Source organism: Stylophora pistillata, chromosome 8 (assembly GCF_964205215.1).
Source record: "Stylophora pistillata chromosome 8, jaStyPist1.2, whole genome shotgun sequence".
NCBI classification, from domain to species: domain Eukaryota; kingdom Metazoa; phylum Cnidaria; class Anthozoa; order Scleractinia; family Pocilloporidae; genus Stylophora; species Stylophora pistillata.
The window spans coordinates 5,580,001-5,602,108 of record NC_142526.1 but is presented as its reverse complement, the minus strand read 5'-3'; the positions used below and the strand labels follow the sequence as shown (position 1 = coordinate 5,602,108).

At 38.4% G+C, this 22,108-nt stretch overlaps 3 protein-coding genes across 6 annotated transcripts in view; 1 reads left to right on the top strand and 2 right to left on the bottom strand.

Annotated features, from left to right (window-relative positions):
• The first annotated feature begins 40 nt into the window (after positions 1-40).
• Positions 41-22,108, top strand: part of LOC111327109 (uncharacterized) — a 25,569-nt gene continuing 3,501 nt past the window's right edge. The window contains exons 1-15 of one of the 4 annotated variants that reach the window (XM_088731106.1): positions 41-252; positions 749-899; positions 1,617-1,767; positions 2,393-2,508; positions 2,583-2,673; positions 3,189-3,276; positions 4,315-5,246; positions 5,697-5,853; positions 6,668-6,786; positions 18,685-18,796; positions 19,824-19,915; positions 20,420-20,585; positions 21,096-21,276; positions 21,394-21,534; positions 21,951-22,067. In XM_088731106.1, the coding sequence (XP_088587232.1) occupies positions 768-899; positions 1,617-1,767; positions 2,393-2,508; positions 2,583-2,673; positions 3,189-3,276; positions 4,315-5,246; positions 5,697-5,853; positions 6,668-6,786; positions 18,685-18,796; positions 19,824-19,915; positions 20,420-20,585; positions 21,096-21,276; positions 21,394-21,534; positions 21,951-22,067 (2,595 nt within the window). In that variant the 5' untranslated portion in view covers positions 41-252; positions 749-767. Of the gene's footprint in view, positions 253-538; positions 900-1,616; positions 1,768-2,392; positions 2,509-2,582; positions 2,674-3,188; positions 3,277-4,314; positions 5,247-5,696; positions 5,854-6,667; positions 6,787-18,684; positions 18,797-19,823; positions 19,916-20,419; positions 20,586-21,095; positions 21,277-21,393; positions 21,535-21,950; positions 22,068-22,108 lie in introns of those variants that run through there. The other 3 variants (XM_088731104.1, XM_088731105.1, XM_088731103.1) reach the window with 3 other exon arrangements.
• On the bottom strand, positions 7,477-10,741 carry LOC148724610 (uncharacterized). Its single transcript, XM_088731143.1, has 2 exons — positions 10,473-10,741; positions 7,477-9,894 (listed from the first exon to the last, which is right to left on the bottom strand). The coding sequence occupies exons 1-2, from the start codon at positions 10,480-10,482 to the stop codon at positions 8,885-8,887; spliced, it is 1,020 nt and encodes a 339-aa protein (XP_088587269.1). The 5' UTR covers positions 10,483-10,741; the 3' UTR covers positions 7,477-8,884.
• On the bottom strand, positions 10,473-17,351 carry LOC148724609 (uncharacterized). Its single transcript, XM_088731079.1, has one exon. The coding sequence runs from the start codon at positions 17,092-17,094 to the stop codon at positions 10,768-10,770; it is 6,327 nt and encodes a 2,108-aa protein (XP_088587205.1). The 5' UTR covers positions 17,095-17,351; the 3' UTR covers positions 10,473-10,767.

The following is a 22,108-nucleotide window of genomic DNA, read 5'->3' as shown; positions in this document are numbered from 1 at the left end:
TCATTTCGGCTGAAATGTGATCTCTTATCTCTGACATGACATAAACACAAAATTTTCGCATGATACTCAACTGGTTTTAACGATGAAGGAGGTATCACTAGGCTTCAACAATCCTATTTCCCCATTTCTCTGCAATATTTTGACCGTGGGTGGACCGTTGGAAATCGATATGCAGTTAGTTGCTATCTGAGATATAGTGTCTGTCTTGCTCTGACGCAGATCAACAATATCGTTGTTATCAGGGTGTTCAAGGTAGGCGTAAACACGTATTGTGAAACCGAAATTTCTTTTGTTGTCTGTGGAACATATGAATTTTGATTTGCAGCGACAAAATTTCCAGTCTGCTCTGAGATTGATCGATCAAGACTCAAATTGTTATAGATCTAAAAGTTTCTTCAAAATTAAACTCCATAAAGAAAATACACTTTCTCAAACCACTGTAGTACAAATAGCAGGCAATCTATTTAGAGTGATTCAAGTGGAAAAATAGTCCATTGTAGTGTTATCTGTTTTTACGTTGCACGCTGTTCACTTGCCAGTCGTAGAGCTCGTATCCACTTGCCACTGAGAGGGGAGGAGACAGGCTGTTGTCACCCTTGGTTACAAACGCCTAACACAAAACGGTTTTTTACGATCGATCATAATGAAAGCTCATTTGTTGTGATTTAGGACAATTTGGTTCAAAGATTAAAGCTTTCCGAAGATCTCTTTACTCAGAACGCTTTATCATGACACGATTTTCTTTAAGTGAACTTCGTGTGAAAAAAATGGAAGAAAGCAAGCGAAAAAATACGACAGAAAGCGAAGATATTCTTACGTTGTGTGGGGCTGCTGAAGAGAAGGCGAAATCAGGGGAAAGTCTACAAGATGCTTTTAAGAAATTTCGAAAGAAGAGACAGGTAAACTTTTCACTTGTAAGCGACAATATAATTTGTCTCTCTGTTTGCTGTTTTTCGTAACTTTCGTGTTGCTCTGAGATTAATTCCCTCGATGTTATAACTTGTCGCCAAATACGATATGACAAATTGAAGTTGTGGCCACAAGCATGTTACTATTTTAAACGATGAAGAAAACAAAGTGAGACGGTTGGAAGTTGTTTTAAATCAATTGCAATCCTTAGGAGCGATTTCTCTTCATGATGTTTGTAAACCTCAGCAGATTTGAATCTGACATTTATTTAAATCGTGTAATTGCCAGATATACTTGACATAGTTTTCTCAGAAATAGGAGGGAGATAGTTTTGATTGATGTGAATTTATTGGTTGTTGACCTGTAGATAATTTGGAGCAACACTTGTCAAAGATAAACTGAACTTTCATTTATCAGTTAAATTTCTTTGAGTGAATGCTAATGTACAGAATATGCCTTGTCTGTTTTTTGATTTGGAATTGTTAGTGAAATATTATTGTATAAATGTTAGTTAAAATTTAACTTGCTCTACATCTTAAAAAGGGAGATCTTTTAAACAACCTCAAACAACATTGCCAGATAAACTGCACAAGTTCTGGAGGTATTAAGTTCAAATATTGCCTTGGAAGTTTATAGATAAAAATTGTTATGTCATCAGCTCTGCTGTAGATGTATTGACAATTTCATTATGACTCTTAACATTACAGAATGCCATACGTTTATCCAAACAAGTTGACAAGGAGACCACCAAATGGAGAGCTGATCCTGTCAAAATGAACAAGCTCCGCATGAAATTTGTTGAGCAGTGCAAGCTGTACTTTGGTGTGCCTTATGCCAAGAAATATCAGGAGCCAGGAAGTAAAATTCAAATTTGTTTACTTTGTACATTGAAAATGAGTAATAGCAGTTTTTACAAGACAGAAATGTGCATGTTGTTTTACAAAATCAAGAGAAAATGACATGTTTATCCAGGGTTGTCCACAAGATTTTGATTGGTTGGACTTTGTTAGGCAGTGCTTGGGTTGTATAGTGCTTTTCCTTTTTTTCAAGCATGATGGGTAAAGAAAATGTTGAAAGCAGTGGAGCAATCCTTGTACCTGTCTAATTTTTAAGAATTCAAAGCGATTTTAGGTGGAGGGAATTAGAGTGGATTCTAATTTTTTATCAGTTTGAAAAATGCTCATTGAGTTTGGGGGCTATGCAACTTCACTTGGGGGCACATGCAGTCACTCAGCTTGGGGCAGTAGTGGGCAACTTGACCCAGGCAACTAATGGCAGGCAGGGGGGGGGGGGGAGATGGGTGGGCAACATAAGCTGTCACTGAGACTGATGAAAAATTTTTAATCATGACTTGTTTCAAGTATGTGTTGTTTGGCAATTTGCACTAAATTTTGTTTTTGTTACTGAAATTATACCATTTTTCTATTTTCACCCTTTGATTGTTTACAGTATGTGATAGAAGTGGCATTTTGTTTCTCCGCAGCAGCAGAGTTCAATGCACCATTCTTTCTTGATTGTTGTGGTTTGATCAGAAGAGTACTTCGAGATCTCAAAGAAGATTTTGGTTTTGAAGTTGGCCCATGGAATCAGGCCTACATGGTAAAGAGTTGTTATCAACACAGCTTTAGGGGGAGTAACGTCCATGCTTAGAAGTTTTCTGCTCATTTTTGCAGTATGATACACTTCCTCTTGATGCGGAGAAAACTGACGACTTGAAGCCAGGAGATCTTGTGTTTGTGTCTGGAATCTATCATAATACAAAATGTAGGTATTTCTAAAACATCTGTCTGCTTATTGCAATTGCACAAACTGACCAAAAGGTTTACTTGGCAACTAGTTTGATGTTGAGTTAGAGGTCTTATACCATGTTTTCAAGGTACACTCATTAATTAATTTTGTCAGTGATTTTACCTATTTATGTCATGCAGTTATGACATTTTTGTTAACATTAACATTACATCCTGAGTTGACTGAAGTGTCCTGGCAACTTTCAGAAATTGCAAAACTTGTGAGGTTTCTCAAGGCTGAAAGATCCCCAAGTGTAAATTCCTCTCTTGTATGATGTTATTAATAGTTTCCAGCTACTACCAAAAATTGCTGAACTTGTAAGGTTCATCAAGCCTGATGATGTCAGTATCATCTGTCAGCGAGTATTCAGGAGGCCAATGACCTTACTTTCGGTTGGAAGACTTTTAAAGTACAGCATACCTGAAGGAGTTATCATAAGTTATAGTCTGCCATTAACTGACTGAGGCAAATTTTGATCTCGAAACTTTAAGCAAAGAAGCAGCGTCACAACATGGTCCACGTTGAAGTTTGGGCAGGAGATGGAGAGAAGACAATTGGTGCAAGATGGCAGAAGGGGAAGTAAGATAACTCTTTATTCTGATTGATGTTGACTTCAGCTAAGGTTGTTGAAACATAGTTACTGTCAACAGCCCTCTTCAGCAATACTCACCAATTAACCACACCTGCCAACCACCAGAGTAACAAAAATCTGTAGACGTCTCAGTTTGACCGATGTAAGCTGCTTGTGACAACTTGAACTGCGCCAAATTTCTATCATGTATTTTACAATTTGTTTGGATGATTTCTGACCAATTATGGTACTCATTAAATGTATATCAACTAGAATGCTCTGTTTTACTTTTTATGATTGAGAATGGCTGAGATAAGAGCACTACATCCTTTTTGACATCTCGAAAACAACTAAATTATTGAAAACAAATTTGAAACAAGTCAGGGTAGGTATTTCCCAGGAGATTTGGTGAGCGCTCTAACTGGGAAACTGGGAGATTTGGTGAGCACTCTAACTGGGAGACGGAGATTTGATGAAAAACTTGGAGACTCCCCGGAAAACCAGGAGAGTTGGCAGTTATGCATAACTAGAAGACCACACAATCGGTATCTTAACCATAAATGTGAAGAGAGATCAGCATCCAATTTCTCGTGACAGTGATGCTACTAAAGATAATGAGAGTAAAGCAAATGATCACCAACCTAAGAAGCTTTGATCCATAAACAAATTCTCCTTGACAATACCAAGGGAATTGTATGGAGAACAGTATGGAGAATATGCATACTGATGTTAGGTTGTAAAGGGACTCAAGACTTGTGGTTTAGAAAATTAGTTTTTGATTTATTGCACGGCTTGACACTAACTTTTTAACTTACTAGCCAAGTGGCTACTAGTGACAACTTAGATGTTACAACAATTTCAGTTTGTTTACTAGCCAAACTGGCCAGTGAAAATCAAAACAAAAACCACTAGCCAAAACTGAATTTCTACTAGTCTGTGGCTATAGTTGGCTTCCGTCAGTGTCGAGCTCTGTATTGATTAGCGGATTGTTTTATTTTTGTTTTCAAGGAGCAGTCACAGTGTAAATATAATTTCTGTTTGTACAGGGTTCAATACCATGACTCCTACAAGTTCAATGCCAAGAGCTATCACAGCATGCAATATCATTTCAAATCAATTGATACGTGGCTGATGGGAATCTGTCAAAGCCATTGCCCAGAACATTCATGGAAGCGATCACAGTATAAGCCAGGAAAGAGGTCCATCTTTGCTGAAGATCAAGCAAATGAAACAGAAGATCAAAATGCTGAAGAACTTTCAGACGAGGAGATTGGAAGTCACGTAAATGACAATAAACAGAGGCCTCCTTGCTCAGAAAATGAGAGTCAAAGTTCCTCTGACAAAAAGAATTTATGTCAAAAAGCTGTTTCATTGCACATCACTTCTCCATACTCAAATACTTGTCATGATACAGTTTCCTCTGATTGTGCTTCTACAACTACAACAGCCCAACTGTCACAGAAAAACTTCAACAACCTTGATGAATGTGTTTCTTGGTTGCTGACTAAGATAAGCATGGATATTGAGAGTGAATGTTATGACATGATTTCTGATGTCGAAGGAATCAAGTTACACTCAAGCCCTCAACACGCAGAACATTCCTCTTCAAATAATCCCAACAACGATATGATTCCAAAGGATCACTCTGCTAGGAAAACAAAAATGGATTCAACAGTGCAGTCAAACACTGACCAAGACTGTCATTGTCCTCAGTGTTGTCATGCAAAAGTCAGTTGCATACATCAACGTTGTGGCTGCCATTATGGTTTTCCGCAAGACAATGATGAGAATGATTTTGGAAATTTAGATGACTGTAAGGAAAATTCTTCATCTTTAGAGTGTTTTGACTTTATGCATACTGGCATGAATTGTGATCAGTTTGTTATAAATCAGTGTCCTAACAACTCAGACAGTAATCACAGTGGAAGCAAGTCCAGAAGGTCTGTGTCTCCCTCAAAGGCAACAAAAAATGGAAAAGGTTGGTGGAGTAGGCCTTTTTTAGTATTTGTTTTGTTTTGATGCGGATTATGACTGTTTATCAGCATTTGTTTCTTCCCATCAATGACAATATTAATCATATGGCAATTTAAAAAATAAAAGTAGTTTGAAGAAGAATTTTTGCAGAATTTGGAAAGATGGTGCAACAATCGCAACCAGGTGCACTTCACTGCAGTTAAAAAGGTCAGGATTTCATGAGATCTCATCATTAAGGTGTGTTCTTGGGCAAGACACATTACTGACCGTGCCCCTCGTAACTCAGGGGTAGGAATTAGTATCTAACCAGTAAACAAGGGAAGCCTGACAAACTGTTGAGCACAACCTTGTGAAGGACTAGTGTCCCTTCCAGGGAAGGGTGATTATTGCTACTGATCCAGGTTGAATTCTGGTTGGGCTTTGTGAATTAATAATTTTGATCATTTTAACACAGACTTAGGGAGTGGTCCCTCAGGCAACAGAAGAGGAAATGGAAATGAAAAGAACAACAACAGGGACTCCCCTGGAAGGAGTGGCACAAGATCAGTTCGTGGTTACATGAATGATAAACAGCCACACTTCTTCATTGGAGGAGGGAATGGAAATTGGATGTGAGAATAGATTCATTAAATTAATTAATGAAACATGTCTAAATTATTCTTTCTTGCAAAATGGAGCTTTTGTGCATTTAGGGGAGGAAAAGAGGGTGTTCACTCAGGAGACATTGGGAACTGGAGAATTCTCTGAATAATGAGTTTACTTGGCTATTCTCAATGAGTTATCAAGTGATTGCTTATTGGTTATTGATTGATCACCCTTTAAATTTCATTGTTAATTGAGTAATTATGTGTGGAATAAAATATAGCCGATGATTAAAGTGATCAGATGTACGAACTGTTCTTTAATTGACCAGAAGTTTGCATACAGGTCCATACTGCACCTCAAAGTGTCGTTAATAGGGTTTGTTGAGGCGCGGTGGTCTCATGGTTAGTGCGCATGACTTTGAATCAAGTGGTTCAGGTTCGAGCCCCGGCCGGGACATTGTGTTGTGTTCTTAGGCAAGACACTTTACTCTCACAGTGCCTCTCTTCACCCAGGAAAATAAATGGGTACCAGTGAATTTAATGCTGGGGGTAACCCTGCGATGGACTAGCATCCCATTCAGGGGGGGGGGGGGGGGGGGAGTAGAAATACTCTTAGTTGCTTCATGGTACGGAAACCGGAATTAAGCGCCGGCCTGACGGGCCATTTGGCTCGTAAACAGAATTTACTATTTTTTTATTAAGATTTGACACCTGACATGCTGCCTCAGAGCTAAAAAAAACCCAACCAGCTTTTCTGAAAGAGCTGGGTAAGGTTTTTTGTTGACTCAGTAAACAGAGCATTAGTTTAGACAAAATCTTGAGTATTCTCTTTGGTACCTAGGATCGAATCAACGTTAGTTTCACTTGGGTGGTCTAGAATTGAGGACAAGTTGGACGAATCCTTCAAACTCAAATGGGTTGAGTGCAAGAGTCAGATTAACTATGGAAATTTCAGAGATGGTCAGTACATTTTCTGTTCCTTGATTTTCAGCTGTTTTCCCTGTAAAAGTGGAATGAGTAGAGAGATTTATGAACGCGTTTAGGTGAAACGTGAACGGCACGAGTGACCACGTGACCTCGTTTATCCTGCCATTTTTTCACGTTGGCCGGTTGCGGTTGGTCGTTGGCCGTTTCTACGTGAAAGTGACGTGTTTCGCAATTACCGTCTACGTAAGACTTTCTTCACTTTTTGTCACACAGAGTAGAAGTTAGTGGCTGGATAAAGGGCACCAAAACTTTTTGTTGTAAGTCTTAACAAGGGTGCCTTCAAATCTAACATGACGTGAGCTCACGCGAAGCTAAAGTAGTAAGGTTCATGCTATTTTACGTGGAACGTGTTAAAGGAGGCTGACGTTTGCCGTTTCACTTAAACACGGTGCTGAATCTCTCTATCGTGTACTGCAACTGTGTTAGGAAAGAAGTAAAATCTTTCAACGAGCCATCAAGGGCGATAGTTAACTTGTTGGATTCTAGGTCAAAAATTTGCGTGGGTTTGTGTAGTGTGCCAGCAGTCGCTCACTGAGGGGGTAGGGGGTATACTAGTAGTAATCAAAGATTAATAAGTGCGTTAGAAGTTCAATGAATTTAGCTAAAATCATACAAAAACAGAGGAGGAAATTAGTTGAGAGATTAAATGAGAAAGACGAAGTATTTAAAGAGCAACATGAACAATAGCAACTTTAATAGTGAAACCCAAATATGTAACCAAAGATGTTTATCTACTTAGTTACAATGTAGTTTAGATACTGATTGTGGGAGACTAACTTTTGTAACAGTAACATGAATGATAGTAACTTGAATAGTTACAAGGGATTGGTTAGTTGCAAGGGAAAATGTAACAAAACATGTTAGTCTACTCAGTATCTTGAAAAACTGAAAATGATAGAGTAGATTTTATAACAACAACATGAGGCTATGATGAAGTTCAAAATGCTATGAAAATTAGATTTTTCCATGTCTAAACGTTTCGTGTCTGTGTGTCATAGCATTGTTTAACAATTTTTCTTAACTTAACAGTAACCTGGATGATACTAACTCGATTAGTCACAAGGTAAAATGCAGTAATTAGAACATGTCAATCTACTCATTTACAATGTAGTTCAGATACTAAATGAGTGAGACTAATTTTTGTAACGGTAACATGAATAATAGTAAATTGAATAGTTTCAAGAAAGTTATGAAGTTGGTAATGCTATGAAACTTTTTGCAATGTTTAAAAGTTCTGGTGTTTGCATGTCATACCATAGTTTAACAAAAAATTTTTAATAGTAACATGAATAGTAACTTGAATAGTTGCATGGGATTGGTTAGTTGCAAGAGAAAATGTAAAAAAACATGTCAATCTACTTAGTATCTTGAAAAACTGAAAGAGATAGACTAAATTTTATAACAACAACTGGAACATGAAGCTGTGATGAAGTTCAAAATGCTATGAAACTTAGATTTTTTTCCATGTCTAAATATTTCGTGTTTGTGTGTCAGCATTGTTTAACTATTTTTCTTATCTTAACAGTAACCAGGGCCGGGTTGTTCAAAGCGCGATTAAGCAAACCCAGGTTAGCGTCAAATTTTATTCCAGTTAAATTAATAACCAAAAGAGATTTTCTTAAGGATTCTTGCTCTTTAGTTTTATTTTTCGATTTGACTTCATGTGCAGCTTATAATTAGCTTTTGAAATCTTTTTAAACAAAAGAGATTAAATCTTTGATTAAGCTTTAATCGTGAGTTAGCAGTAATCGTCTTTTGAACAACTGGGCCCTGGATGATACTAACTCGATTAGTCACAAGGTAAAATGCAATAATTAAAACATGAGAATCTACTCATTTACAATGTAGTTTAGATACTAAATGAGCGAGACTAATTTTTCTAACAGTAACATGAATAATAGTAAATGGAATAGTTTCAAGAAAGTTTAATATGAAATTCAAAAATGAAGTGCTATAAAAGTTTTTGTGATATCTAAAAGTTTTAGTGTTTGTATCTCATAGCATGAATTATTAGTAACTTAAATAGTTACTAGAGATTGGTTTGTTACAAAGGAAAATGCAACAAAACATGTTAAATGGCAATTTTTTCAATGTCCACAAGTTTTCGCGTTTGCGTGTCAAAGCATACTTTAACTGTGTCTAGGTTTAAGACAGCCTCTGTGATTTCCTCCTCTGTTGTTTCATTTGCAATTAAGTGACAAATTGAAAACAACTTTGACACTGCTTCTTGATAAACCTGTAGCTGAAGCTTCTGCAGTGGTTGTTTGGAGTTTTGGATATGGATCTTGAGTGTCCACTTTACACTGCAGCTGGTTGCCTTTTGTGTTACTTTGCAGTTATCGCAGACTGCAATTTTTCCCTTGATTGTAACTTTTTTTGAACATGAACAACAACAGTTGTATTTGGTGACACTGCTTATTCCTAGTATTTCTCCAATGGTTTCTGTTGTTGTTGAGATGTCATTGACTTCAGGTAATGTTTGTTTGAAGGGTTCAGCGTCCTTGATGGTGTATAAATTATCTTGTTTTGGTGTGTTCAAGTATCTTTGATTCTGAGATACTTTCATTCTCAAGTTGTTGAAGAAATAGGTGGACTGTGGTGTGACGCTGTCAACATGCTCACCCCAGAAAATAACTTTTATGTAACCAGATGGATCAACTATATAGCCTTCCTGTTTTTTGACAGGAGAATCTTGGATGACTATAGTTTTGGTCGCACTTAGATGTGATATCTTTCCTTTTATTGACACTAGCTGTTGTGGTGCTACTTTTGACAAGGATGCAATTGATGTGACATCATCTTGTGCTTTGTAAGGAAAATCAGCTGTTGTTGAAGTGATGGTTGTGTTCCTGTTTATTACTACATCACTTCGTCCATACTTATTGCTGATGTTAAAATTTGAAATTTTAACCGGTGATCTTTGTGTGGCCATTGCATCAAGAGTTTCCTTCTTTTCAGTTGCAAAGCATACACTGCCAATGAGATCTTTCTCTGTCTGAAGGTGGCAGTTAAAGTAGTTTGTTGGTCCAGATTTTTTTACTGGTGAGACATTATGCACAAAGCAAGTTATGTCTTGTTTTTCTGTAGGAGGAGGTAAAAAGATATTTAGATTAATGTAATAAATTTGGCATGGATGGGATTACTGCATAAGGTAGCTTGTGTTATTTGAAAAAAACATATGTGTAAATATTAGTCTCCTTGTTTCATGTACTGTAAATCCTCTATTAAGCCCACAGGGGGCTTATTGTTTTAAGGCGCATTGGGGGGGGGGGGGGGGGCTAAATAGAAAGGAAGGGCTTAATAGAAGGGGAAGTGTTAAAATTTAGCAAAACAGGAGCAGTTCACCACTCATTAATTACTGTAATTAAGATTATTTTTAGTACAAAACAGGGATATTTTGGCCAAAGTTTGCCATCAACATGCAAGAGGTGTGGGAAAAATAAATTGTATCATATAACTACATGAGAACATTAAAGGGTGACAAAAGTGATAGGAAACAGTGTACATCTAATACCTAGATGTTCAAAATAACATGTTTTATTAATGAGAGCATATAGAGCAGGTAAGGTTATAAAATGATTTTAAAACAAGAAGCATTAGTTTAATAGAAGAAAGGAACGTATAACCATAATATTTAAGTATGACCGGGAGATACATACCTGAAGCCATATTAGATCTCTGTCTTGTCTGTTGAAAAAAAAAAAAAAAATAAGGATGTATACAGATGTTTTAGGAGGGTGTTTAAAATACCTTTAAACCCTAGTTAATACAACACTCTGAAACATTACATGGAACTTTGCTTTAAATGTAGTTGGAAAGTGAACTATTTATAACCATAAAAAAAATCATTTATGTATGCATGTGTTGAAGGCCGTATAATCAATTTATTCTAATTAATCAATTTTGGGTGCTGTACTGTTGTGAGTGACTTTGTTCGCATCACTCAACTTGGGATCAATTTATATTTGCTAGATTATATAGCCTGCTTTCTTCTTCAAGTCTATATTTTAAATTAGTGGATTTCTTAAGACTCTTAAGTCTTTCAAAAGTCATTGGTTCAATAATACAAGATGAAAGTGTTTTCACTCTGCTTATAGCTACATATGAAATGCCTGCAGTAGTTTCAGTCTGACCAATGTCAATCCATGCTTTTGGCAGTGTTAACCCTTGGCTCTTGTGTATTGTGATTGCCCAAGCAAGTTTGAGAGGCAACTGTTGTCTCTCATGTAAACCATCTAGTGTCTGTGAGGTTATTGTTATTGGGCATATAGGCACACATCGTGGAATGCTATCACTGATAGATGGACCTCTATACTCATTAAATTTTACTATGACAGCGACAGGCAAGTCTGGTGGTTGCTGGTTGTTTGCATAAATGAAATCTTCAACCGTTCCAGTTGCACCGTTACAAAGTCCAACATCTATCCATAGGTTCATGGTAAGCATTACATGTGCACCTTTTGCAAGGAAAATGGTCGGTTGTAAACCTGACATGTCATCTGAACTTGCTTTCTTAGCTATATCACTAGAGTGACGTGCAGTGATGCAGGCTATTGGCTGATGAAGTTCTGATAACTTTTCAAAGTTATAATTAGCAACTTCTTCATTGCTGAAATAGAGCCTAGTGGCATCTTGAAACTCATTCACGTTCAATGCTATGGAAGGCTGTCTTGCCAAAAGAAGTTTCCAATCTTGCTCATTAGAATCTCCTGTGCGAAGGCGTATGAGTAAATCTCTAAACTGAGCTTGCTGTTGATTTAAGCCTTGAACCCTCTGGTTTACTGACAGTTTTACAACATTGCCAAACATGTGATAAGCTAAATAGCCTTGTTCACCTGTAGAACTGGAGGGTCTCGAATGATATAATGGCTTATCTGCCACTGGAGGCAATTGAGCTGGGTCACCAACTAATATCATGGATTTACCACCAAATACTTTGTCATTTTTGCCTGTTGCTTGTCGGCAGCGTCTATCAATCCAGCCAAACAATGTTTGTCCTAGCATAGAGTATTCATCAATTAGGATATAACTGATATCTTTCAGCTTGGTTTGTAATGTGACAAGCCCTTGTCCTGTTAATTCTTTGTTATGTCTTGGGCCAACAGGCAATTTTAATAGTGAATGGATTGTACATCCGTTTATGTTAAATGAAGCTTTGCCAGTTGTGGCAGTCACTGCACAAGAGTGTTGGAGCAGGTTTCGGATGGCATTAATGAGGTAACTTTTCCCTGTACCGGCAACTCCAAGTATAATAAGAAGCAATGGATCTTTAGGGCAGGCTTGTTCAGAATGTGCTTTCACCATATTGTAGGCATGTCTTTGCATGTCACTGAATGTATTAACATCAATATTTTGTTGTTGCAAACCAAAGGTAGAATCCAAAGTATCTTTCTTAGTTTTTACCCAGGATGGCATTTCCTGTATTAAGTGATTTGCATACTTAATCTTGTCATTTTGCCAGTCATAATCAGGCTGAGAGGTTTGTTGTGTTATATTATCTTGGTTAACAAAATACCCAGGTATGAGATCTGCTAAATCCATCCACTCTTCACGCTGTGGAAGCTCTTCTGAAGAGTGCTCTATATTTGGTTCCTCTTCTGTGTTATTCTGTACACTTTGTAGTTTTTCATACCAGTCAGGAACATGCTCTTCAGCATATGGTGTTTGTAGAAATTCCTTCCATTTTGTGATGTATATTTCATCAGTGCCTTCCTGACAATCCCAGGCATTGTCTTGTGTAGTATGCCAAGGTTTGTGCTTAAGTAACTGATATTTGCAATAAAGTCCAAAATTTGGACCTTTTGAATTGGAAGAAAATACTGGAAAAACTCTGGGAATCATGTTATGAGGCTGAACTGTTAGTTTGTTGTTGACAAGTTTGTATTTTGTTGCAAAATGAATGAAATTAAGAGCCATTATATCTGGGATGGTTTGAATATATTTTTCCCTTTTAGCGTAAGTATCAAGCAATGAGTCATTGGTTACAGTATCTCCATCATTTGTTATAGTTTTGATTCTACGTGAACCATTTAGACTAATAGGTACCACATTAAATGATGAGCTGACAAGTTTCAGTGACATGAGATGATGCATAGTCTCTTGTGCAGAGAAGTCACGTTGGCCAAGTGATTTCATTATCACTTTTTTTATCAATTTTGTAGGGTTGCTATTGTTGTTGCAATTACGGACAATAGAATTAAATGCAAGTTTCATTACAGGTGACTTTGGTTCACCTTTTGAAGCATATTTTGCAAGGTATTCAACACATGCATGATAATCAATGATTACTTGAATATCACAGTTTGCCCTCCAGCCTTGAAGCTGAAGTCGTTGGTGATTATTGAGTCTGCTATCATTCCTCTTTGTTATGATCTTTGCTTTGTATTGAGTGCTTCGATCTTTTGTATGAATGGGCTCAAACTCTAGTTTTGTATTAACACAAGGTTGAAATGGAAACTTAAATCTACATTTCAGTTCTGTTTCGTTTTGTTTCTTTCTAAGACAATAGTTTGTACTACAGCGAGTGTGCCTTTGTACAGTATTCAACAAATCAACATAATCTTGTTCAGAGTCTTGTAAACTTACAAGGTCCTTGTGACGCTTTTGACAAGGATGAATAGAGGGCTTCACCCATGTGCCATTATCTGGTGGATCTGGATTATATGTAGACAATAACCAATCTACATACTGACAAACTACCTGAGAAGCCTTTTTCCCATCCACTATCTGTTGATTGAGTTCTAGTATATTGACTTGCTCAGCTGTATTAGTGGACATTTCAGCCAAATAGCCTTTTAGAGCTGTTTCTGAGAGTTTACATAAACCTGGATCATTTTTCAGCTTTGCTACACCATGACAATGTATACTACCTCTAGCTTGATATTCAAATCTGTACCAGTGCCACTCAGCATCTAGTGAATTGTATAACCAGTATTTAATAAAACTTTCTAAACGCTGTGTAAAGAACCAGTCTGTAATATGAGGATTGTTAATGACATTCTGCCGTTTGTTCTCAGTTGAATTAATACTGACTGAGTTGCCAAAAATTGCATGAAGTTCAGGCCAATGCATATCAGCAGAGGAGAATGTGAAAAAGAATGTTGGAGCTCCAGCATGGGCTATTATTGCTTTTAAATCTTCTTTAGCTTTGTGCCAATAAGCATTAGAACCAGTAATGTTACTAAGATAGCGTGATATCTTAGATATAAACATACTTGTGTTATTGCTAGTTGCCATTTGCCGCAGCTCCTCAGCAGTCAAATGAGCTTCTCCTGGGTTTTGTTTTAGGAACATGCCTGTCTGTTGCAGAATACGTTTTCTTTGTATCATATTCAATGCCCAGTAACCAAATCTGGGGTGAGTAGCAAAGCGATATACCCATTTGTCATTCTTGTTTTCTCCAAACTTTAAAAGGTGCTTTACTCTTTCTCCGAGTGGTATATCTCGGCGTAATGATGGGTTAGTAGGATCACCCTTACCATCTGGAAATAATGTTGGGAAAGCCATTGTTGCTAAATAGGGAGTTACATACTCGTTTAATGGTTCACTGCCAACTGTTGGCCAGGGCAAGTGATTAGAATCATTAGACAATTGTTGGCGCACAGCTTCTATTTCTTGCTGCTGACACTCTGGAATAGGCAGAAAACTACTCATTTCAGTACCCTCATTATAAACAATGTCATCTTCATTTTGAGGACCTAAGTCAGGTTCACATGTGGCATCCAAATCTATATTCTCTGTTTCAACCGAGAGAAGACCATGTGGAACACCATGTTCTGGTAAAGAATTTAAAGAATTTTGATTGATGGTTATGTCCTTGTAGTGTGAGTTATTATTAACAAGCCATTGTAGTGCATCAGCTACATTTTGCCTTCGCACTGTCACATCTTTAAAACTGTTCTCTTTACCTTTCATCTTAACAACAATAACAGATAGATCTTTTGGGTATCTAGGCAGAGAATGTGCTAGTTCAGCTATATCCTGAGGCAAATTGATACAGTGGCCTGAATAGCCCCTTTGTCCACCAGGTTTTATGTAAACTCGCATAACAGGAAGTGCACGTGCAATAAGCATTTCTTCTACTTGGGTTAGCCCCTGCAGTTGTAAAGGTACTAATGATGGCACCATGTCATTTTCCTTAGAAAACTTTTTTGGTTGTTGTTTATCTCGTATGCACCTCTGACACTGGTAGTGATCAACCTTCCTTGGACTGGATTTCAATGGCCATGCTTCAAAACAGACAGTGCATTGGCAAACTGAATACTGATTGGACTTATGAAAATCGTTCATGTTATTTTGTGCATGTTTTTGTTCGTGAACTGGACCAGCACAGCTCTCTTTTTGTCCTGCAGAAATTGTTTGAGACCTTTTATAACTGGCTCTCCTATTTGCAAGTCTCTCTTTTCGCTTTTCAACATTTTCTTCAGACGTTCTTTTTCTATAAGAGTCTTTGTAACTTTTTAGTCTCTCTTTTTGCTTTTCAACAGTTTCTTCAGACACTCTTTTTCTATAAGTGTCTCTCTTAGTTTTAAGTCTCTCTTTTCGCTTTTCAGCAGTTTCTTCAGACATTGTTTTTCTATAAGTGCCTCTCTTATCTTCAAGTCTGCTTGCCCTTTCATTAGCTGTTTCTGTATATTTGACTCTTTTCATGTAATTTCTGTGCTTAAGAAGTCTACCATGTCTGTTTTCATTGGTTTCTGATAATTTTCTCTTTATGCATGTGAGTTTGTTTTTATATCTACTGTTTTTGTCAGTCAATGTTGAAACATAATGCAACTCGTTAATATATCCAATAAATATTGTCTTTCGTCCATCCTGATCAGCAACAGGAGTTAAGATTGTACTTTCAGGTGAATTTATATTAGACTGTGTGATATGAATGACACAGTTGTATGCATTGGCCACAGCTTGCATTATGATGTTATCACACCATGTGCCTTGTTTTGACATTTGTTGAATATAGTTATTCCAGTGATCATTAGAAATGCTTTCAATATACAATTCTGGGTAACTCTGTAAATGGCCAATTCCAGCCATACGAATTTCACGATGCAAGTCAGCAGTCCTATACAGTTGGTGTGAAACTGATTTAAAGAAACAATCTCCAAATCCACCTACATCATGTGGTATAAGTCCTATGAGACGAAGCCTTTCAGTTAAACAATCCCATGGTAAATCATGACTAACAGCATTCTCAGGAGACATACCTCCATTTAATTTTGAATTATCATTATGAGTTTGAGGAAAGCTTTTTCCACCAGAATTCATTAAATCTGCCACACGGATATGTGTTTGTCTACAGTTACATGTAGAATAGTTATCTGTTGTTGTAAATTTTCTTTTCTGTATGTTCATGTAAAAAACAAATTTACTATAATAATGATCATTGGTATACCAGAATTTCCAGGTGTTGTAATTTCTACATAAATTAGTGATAAAAGAACTGTCTGGAAGATGTTGTCTTACAAAAGACTTGATTCTATTCCTAGACTTCGTATTACTTAGTGCCTTTAGAATTATTTTAACAGGAACGTGAGATGGTTCCCTGTCCCTTTTCCTCTGACAATTCACTCTTTTCTTACGAACTTCAACATTTTCAGAAATAGTTACACTATGATTTTCAATTTTCTCAGAAGAATAACTTGTCAAAGCCTTATCATGATCTTGTGAACTACAATCACCACTTATCAGCCCGGTAACCATTTGACTTTTGTCACTTTTCATTTGGCGCAATGGCCATCGAGCAGAATGACTCGGTTTATTTGCTTTGTGACCACAACGGGTCATTTGGCGCAATGGCCACCGAGTACAATGACTCGGTTTGTTTGGTTTGTATTTGTGACCGCTATGGGTCAAAGCACAATGGCTTGGTAGATTTGCTTTGAGACAACTTTGTGTCAAAGCACAATGGCTTGGTAGATTTGCTTTGAGACAACTTTGTGTCAGAGTTATCGGTTGATTTGCTTTGTTGTTCGGCAAATTCGAGGACATCAATTCAAAGCAGGAGAGCAGCGAAGGTCTTCGGTTTGTTGTAGTTCGGACAACGCCGACATCGGGCTTTCTACATGCTCTTGGAGGAGTACTAAAAAGTTTCCTGGTAAGGCTTTGACAAGTTGAAGCGATGAACTTTTTAAGAAACATCGCATGAAGTTTGAGAAAAATAAATGAACTTACCGAACAATCCAAAGATATCCACGGAGGCGACACGGACGCACGAGCAGCTTGCACTCGCACGAGGTATAGTTGCGTGCGCACTCGCACGAGGTATAGTTGCTTGCGCATAAAAATAGTTGTGTGCGCATGTCCACCAGGTGAGCCCGCAATTTCTTTGGCCGGCTATTGGGCTTAAAATTCGTGCGCGCGCTTAATAATTATTCAAAATGGCGCAGATTTTGAACATCGCCCGTCCAAGTAACCAAAAATCTCGAATCTTCACGCCTGGCATGCACAGGTATCCCATCGACCACAGGATCCCCAAAGATTACGAAGCGTTCTCCTGACGTCGAACGCAACTAGAAACCGCAAAACTGTTAAAAAAAAAATCATCCAAAACCGCAAAAAAACTCGATCAAAACTAAAAACCACATGCAAAATTAATCAAAGCCGTTAAATTCTCACATCCCAGCTTTGTCAAAACTCTGAACGATTCGATTCAGTTTTGCGGCCATTCGAGAGCATTGGAGGCGCGTAATTGCTGCTCAAACCGAAGAAAAGCCGGAACCTAAATAGGAAAAAACAAAAACCACATTGAATACCAGATCTGAAACCCGTTAGAATTTTTGACGAAAACCGAAAACCAAGTGCTACAAAACGGAAAATCCGCAAACCGCAATGAACACCAAAAACCGATTTAAAAATATGCAAAACCGAAAATCCCCTTGCCCCCTCCTCATTATGTGGGCCTGGGCACGAGTGTTTCTTCGCCCGCGGGTATGTACAAGGCCTTGAGCGGCGAGAGGTCTGCAAGGGTCTAGCACTAGTGCCAGATCCCTGGCAAACCTGGTAAACCTCTTCCCAAATCGTCTCAATCTTCCTGCGGGCAGAGAAAAACGCGCCTTGTAGCGAAAATAACGAGGCCTGCTTACGGGCCATCCCTCTCGGAACAGGAGTGTAATTCAGTGTGGGGGAACAATAAGGTTGACTTGACAGATGCTGGGGGTAACTTCAAATAAGTAGCATCCCATTCAGAGGAGTGGTAGTTCCTCTAGTCGCTTTATCCTACAGAAATTATAACATAACCAAAGCAAAGCACGCGCTCTGATTGGTCAATTTAGCGTCCCCCATTTTCCCATGGGTGTACGCTGCTGACGCGAGCAAATGCAAAGACTATTTTTCCGCGCGCGCTTGTTTTTTCTGGTCGCGTAAGATTTGTTAAATAAAAGGGAACTCTTTAGTTACAATGTATCAATGTTATGTTATAAAACAAATGGTATACACCACAGCGTACACTATTGAGTTATGGTTGCACTTGAGAGGTTTGCTAAGCAACCAAGAAGCTAGAGTCGCTCTCGGCTATCGCCTCGAGCGACTCTTATTAACAATAATAATGATCAACTTTATTTAAAGAGGGTAAAACACATAACAGTATAAAACTGACAAACCAGTGGCCCTCTTACTCTTGCGCTTCTTTCGTGCTTAGCAACCTCCCGCGTGCATCCGTAACTCAATAGTGTGCGCTGTGATGTTTACCATTTGTTAATTAGGATAAGCTTTAGCGGTTTCGACCAGTAGGCTCAAGCGAAATAGATTAGGATCATTTGTTCAGTTCATTTCAACATCAATAATTTGGTAACATTCAGAACTGCGACAAAAGCAGATTTTTCCTGTCATGGCTATTGGCCTAATTTCTGTTTTTCGTTTCTGTTATTTTAGGTGAACAATTGGCTAATCACATTTCCAACATCAACTTGTTGACAACAAAGCTGGGTCTCCTGTGTAGCTTAGAGGAATATCAACGGGTGCAAGAGAAAATGGCCAAGAACAAGTAAGAAAATAACTTTTCAGTCTGAAAATAGTAGCCTGTAGAGCAGGCATAATTTAGGCTAGCGAATGCTCGGTTTTTTCTCAGCGAAAATTGGAATGGAAACGGAAGGCTGGGGAGAGAGGGAAATTTGTACCAAGGGGGTGACAAAAAAAATATAACGAATTGGTAAGGGTGGGGAAGGGAATATTACACCCCCCTCCCCGTCCCCTCCCCCTACCGTCAACTTTAACTCCAAATTAGAAATGACCGTTTCAATAAACAATCGCGCGCTTCTTTAACTCGCCCTAATAAGACACCTGCACTGCAGGCTGTGAAATTAACCAATTTGTTCTTTCTCTGGTACCCATCCTGACGGCCACCTCGGTAATATGGTCAACTCGCTATTATGACCACTTCTTTTGACGCGATGAAGCGGCCATACATGTTCTTATTAAAATCCCCTTGTAATTGTTATCAGCTGATAATAGCGCCAACGGCCACATTTTAAAATCCCAAGCAGTACAATCCTTTATAATTTTACCCCATTAAGACAGCAACTGGCGCTAAATTTAGAGAACCAAAACGTCTGCCATGTGTCATTTTCATTGATCTGTGTCATTTAACAATCAAGCAGCCGATTTACTTTACGTACATGTAAATATCTTCATTCCGGGTTTTTGTTAAATAGAACAGTTGTTTAGAAAGTACAAATACGATAGTTACCACTACGGTCCTTTCATCCTACCCCGGTGAAACGGCCACCCCGTTTAATTTCTTTGGGATCTTTGGTGACCTTATTAACGGGGTTACACGGTACGACATTCGTTGTCTTTGAATGCACACGTACTCCGAAGAGAAAAAATAAATATACGATAGTCATTCAATGAAATGAGAGTTTGTGGCCATCAAGGGTAACAGGGATTGTTTTCAAAACGTTTGTGGTATTAACATGGCCTTGCACAAGAAGGGACATGAAAAGATTACCAAAATTTGTTGCCAAAATAACTTGCTGAGTAGAAGTTTCTCTACATTGACTATTTGTGTGCAGGCTAAAATTTCCTATGAGCGAGTTTGTCCCGGAAACTCACAAACTGATGAACGCAACAGAGAAAGCCAAGTTTGTGAATGAAGTCTACAAAGGTCAGTAAAAACGTCTCCAAATTTTTTTTTGGATCATATGTAAATAGGCACTTAGATATGTGGTGGCTTAGTTTTATCTGTTGCATGATTTGTAGTTTTTCTTGTGTCATACTCGTTAGAAAAAGCTTACTCTAATGTAGGACTCGTAAACTGAATTTCGAGAAACCAAAATTAAAGTAACCACTTCGGCCAATCAGAGAAAACGTTGACATAACAAGGATTCAGTAAGAATTCTCAGCAAATACCTTAAACCGGCTAGAGCGCGGGAAAACGCGATAGGTCAAGGCGCGGTTGGCTTTAGTGTTAAATATGATTGGTCGAGACACCTAGACGCGTTTTCTAGGCCAGTTACAGAGCATGGTGACGCAAAATATCTAGCAAACCTGGATTTCTTTCAAATCTCCATCGAAAATTGCTCCAAAGCACGCCAAAAGAAAACAACTTGAAATAGCATAACCAGCATACTTGTAACGCGTACAGCACTTTTTTTTTTTTTTTGTACAGATGGCGAAATTTGGATCTGCAAACCGACGGGTATGAATCAAGGAAAAGGAATTTATCTCGTTAATAGCAAAGAGCAGCTGATCGAAAAACTCAACATGAACGGAGGTGATAATGTAAGCGCCAGAAGGAGTTTGGTGAGGCCCCCGCAAGGACGCGTTATACAAAGGTACTCTTCTATGTCGACTTTGCGTAAAATGACGGATTTCTTTTCATAGTCACCCTTGTAAAGCACGGGAAAAGCTCGGTTTAATGAGTATCTTTTACCAGGCGTCTAGAATGAGTAGCTATTTCCCGGCGCTGTAAAACAAGTAACCTTTGCCAAAGAATAGAAAATGAGTAAGTCTTGGCAAGCGTCGGAAAACGAATAGAGAGACATAGCAACGCGTTTACGAGAAACGTGAAAAGCAAGAGGGACCACGTGACCTTCTTTTTCCCGCCATTTTTTCGCGTTTGCTATGTAGCTTAGATTTTCTTTACTTTTTCACAGAGTAGAGAATGGCACCAAAACCATTCCTTGTAAGTCATACGGGGGGCGTCTTAAAATCCACCATGACGTTTACTCACGCGAAGCTAAACATCAGGAATTCAACAAGCACTACAGTGACAGGCGATTTAAAGCGGTTTTCACGTGATTGTAAAGCCATGTAAGTCAATAAAATCTCTTTTTATGTTGCAGATATGTGATGAACCCTCTTCTACTGAACGGCTGTAAATTTGACATTCGTACGTACATGTTGATTGCTAGCACCACTCCTTTCATCGTTTTCTATCATCCGGGATATGTGCGACTCTCGTGTGTCCCGTATACACCCTACACTCCGGATGCCGCTGGACTGCATGCTCACCTTACCAATCAGGTCAGGGTTTTTTAGGTTAGAACTAGCTCACTAGTAACTCTTACACGAGTAAAGCACGAATGAAGTTAACTGGGGTATAAATTAAAAAATGTTTTCCTATTTTTGTCTTTCATAAAGTACGTTCAAAAGAAACATCCTCTGTATTCATCTATGAAAGAAGACACTGTTTGGAGTTTCGAACGTTTGCAATCTTACATCGACGAGAAATATTCCAAGGAGAAAGAACTTCCTGAGAATTGGGTTTACACCACATTCACGGTGAGTGGATTTTACTGATACTGTGAATTTCAATGTCCTTTAATTGGACTAGATTTTGCTTTACGTTCAGTCAGTCTGTAGCCGCAAGTGAAAGTTTTGCACAGCTGTATTTATTGTGACAATCTCTCTGCTCTCTTTCAAAGGGTTGTCGCTAAGCGCCGGCAGCTGGCGAAATTCGCCCACTAAGAAAGAGGCAATCGCTGGTAATCGCTCGACAGACGAGTCTCGATTTTTTACAGTTTAAGTCACTGCTGTTAAGTGTTCTATAATGTCTCTCTGTTTCGGAACTCAAAGCTTGGCATTCCCGCAGACAAGATGTTGCAAACGACTGGACTCAGCCGGCTGAATGGCTTCCTCAAACGGCAGGCCATTTTCTTTGTTACAACTCTTATTTCACCTTTCTTTTCTCTACTTAGAAACGCATGCATCAGATCATGACGACGTGTTTCCACAGTGTTCGTCAGAAACTTCACAAGAGAGCGGGAACGTTTGACTTGTTAGGCTTCGATTTCCTTATCGACGACAACTTCAACGTGAGTCAAATGCATACAATTATCCCAAAAGTGTGCGGTAA

Bases quoted from the DNA above. Each gene is read 5' to 3' on its own strand.
- LOC148724609 (XM_088731079.1), bottom strand. From the start codon at position 17,094: ATGCGCAAGCAACTATACCTCGTGCGAGTGCGCACGCAACTATACCTC.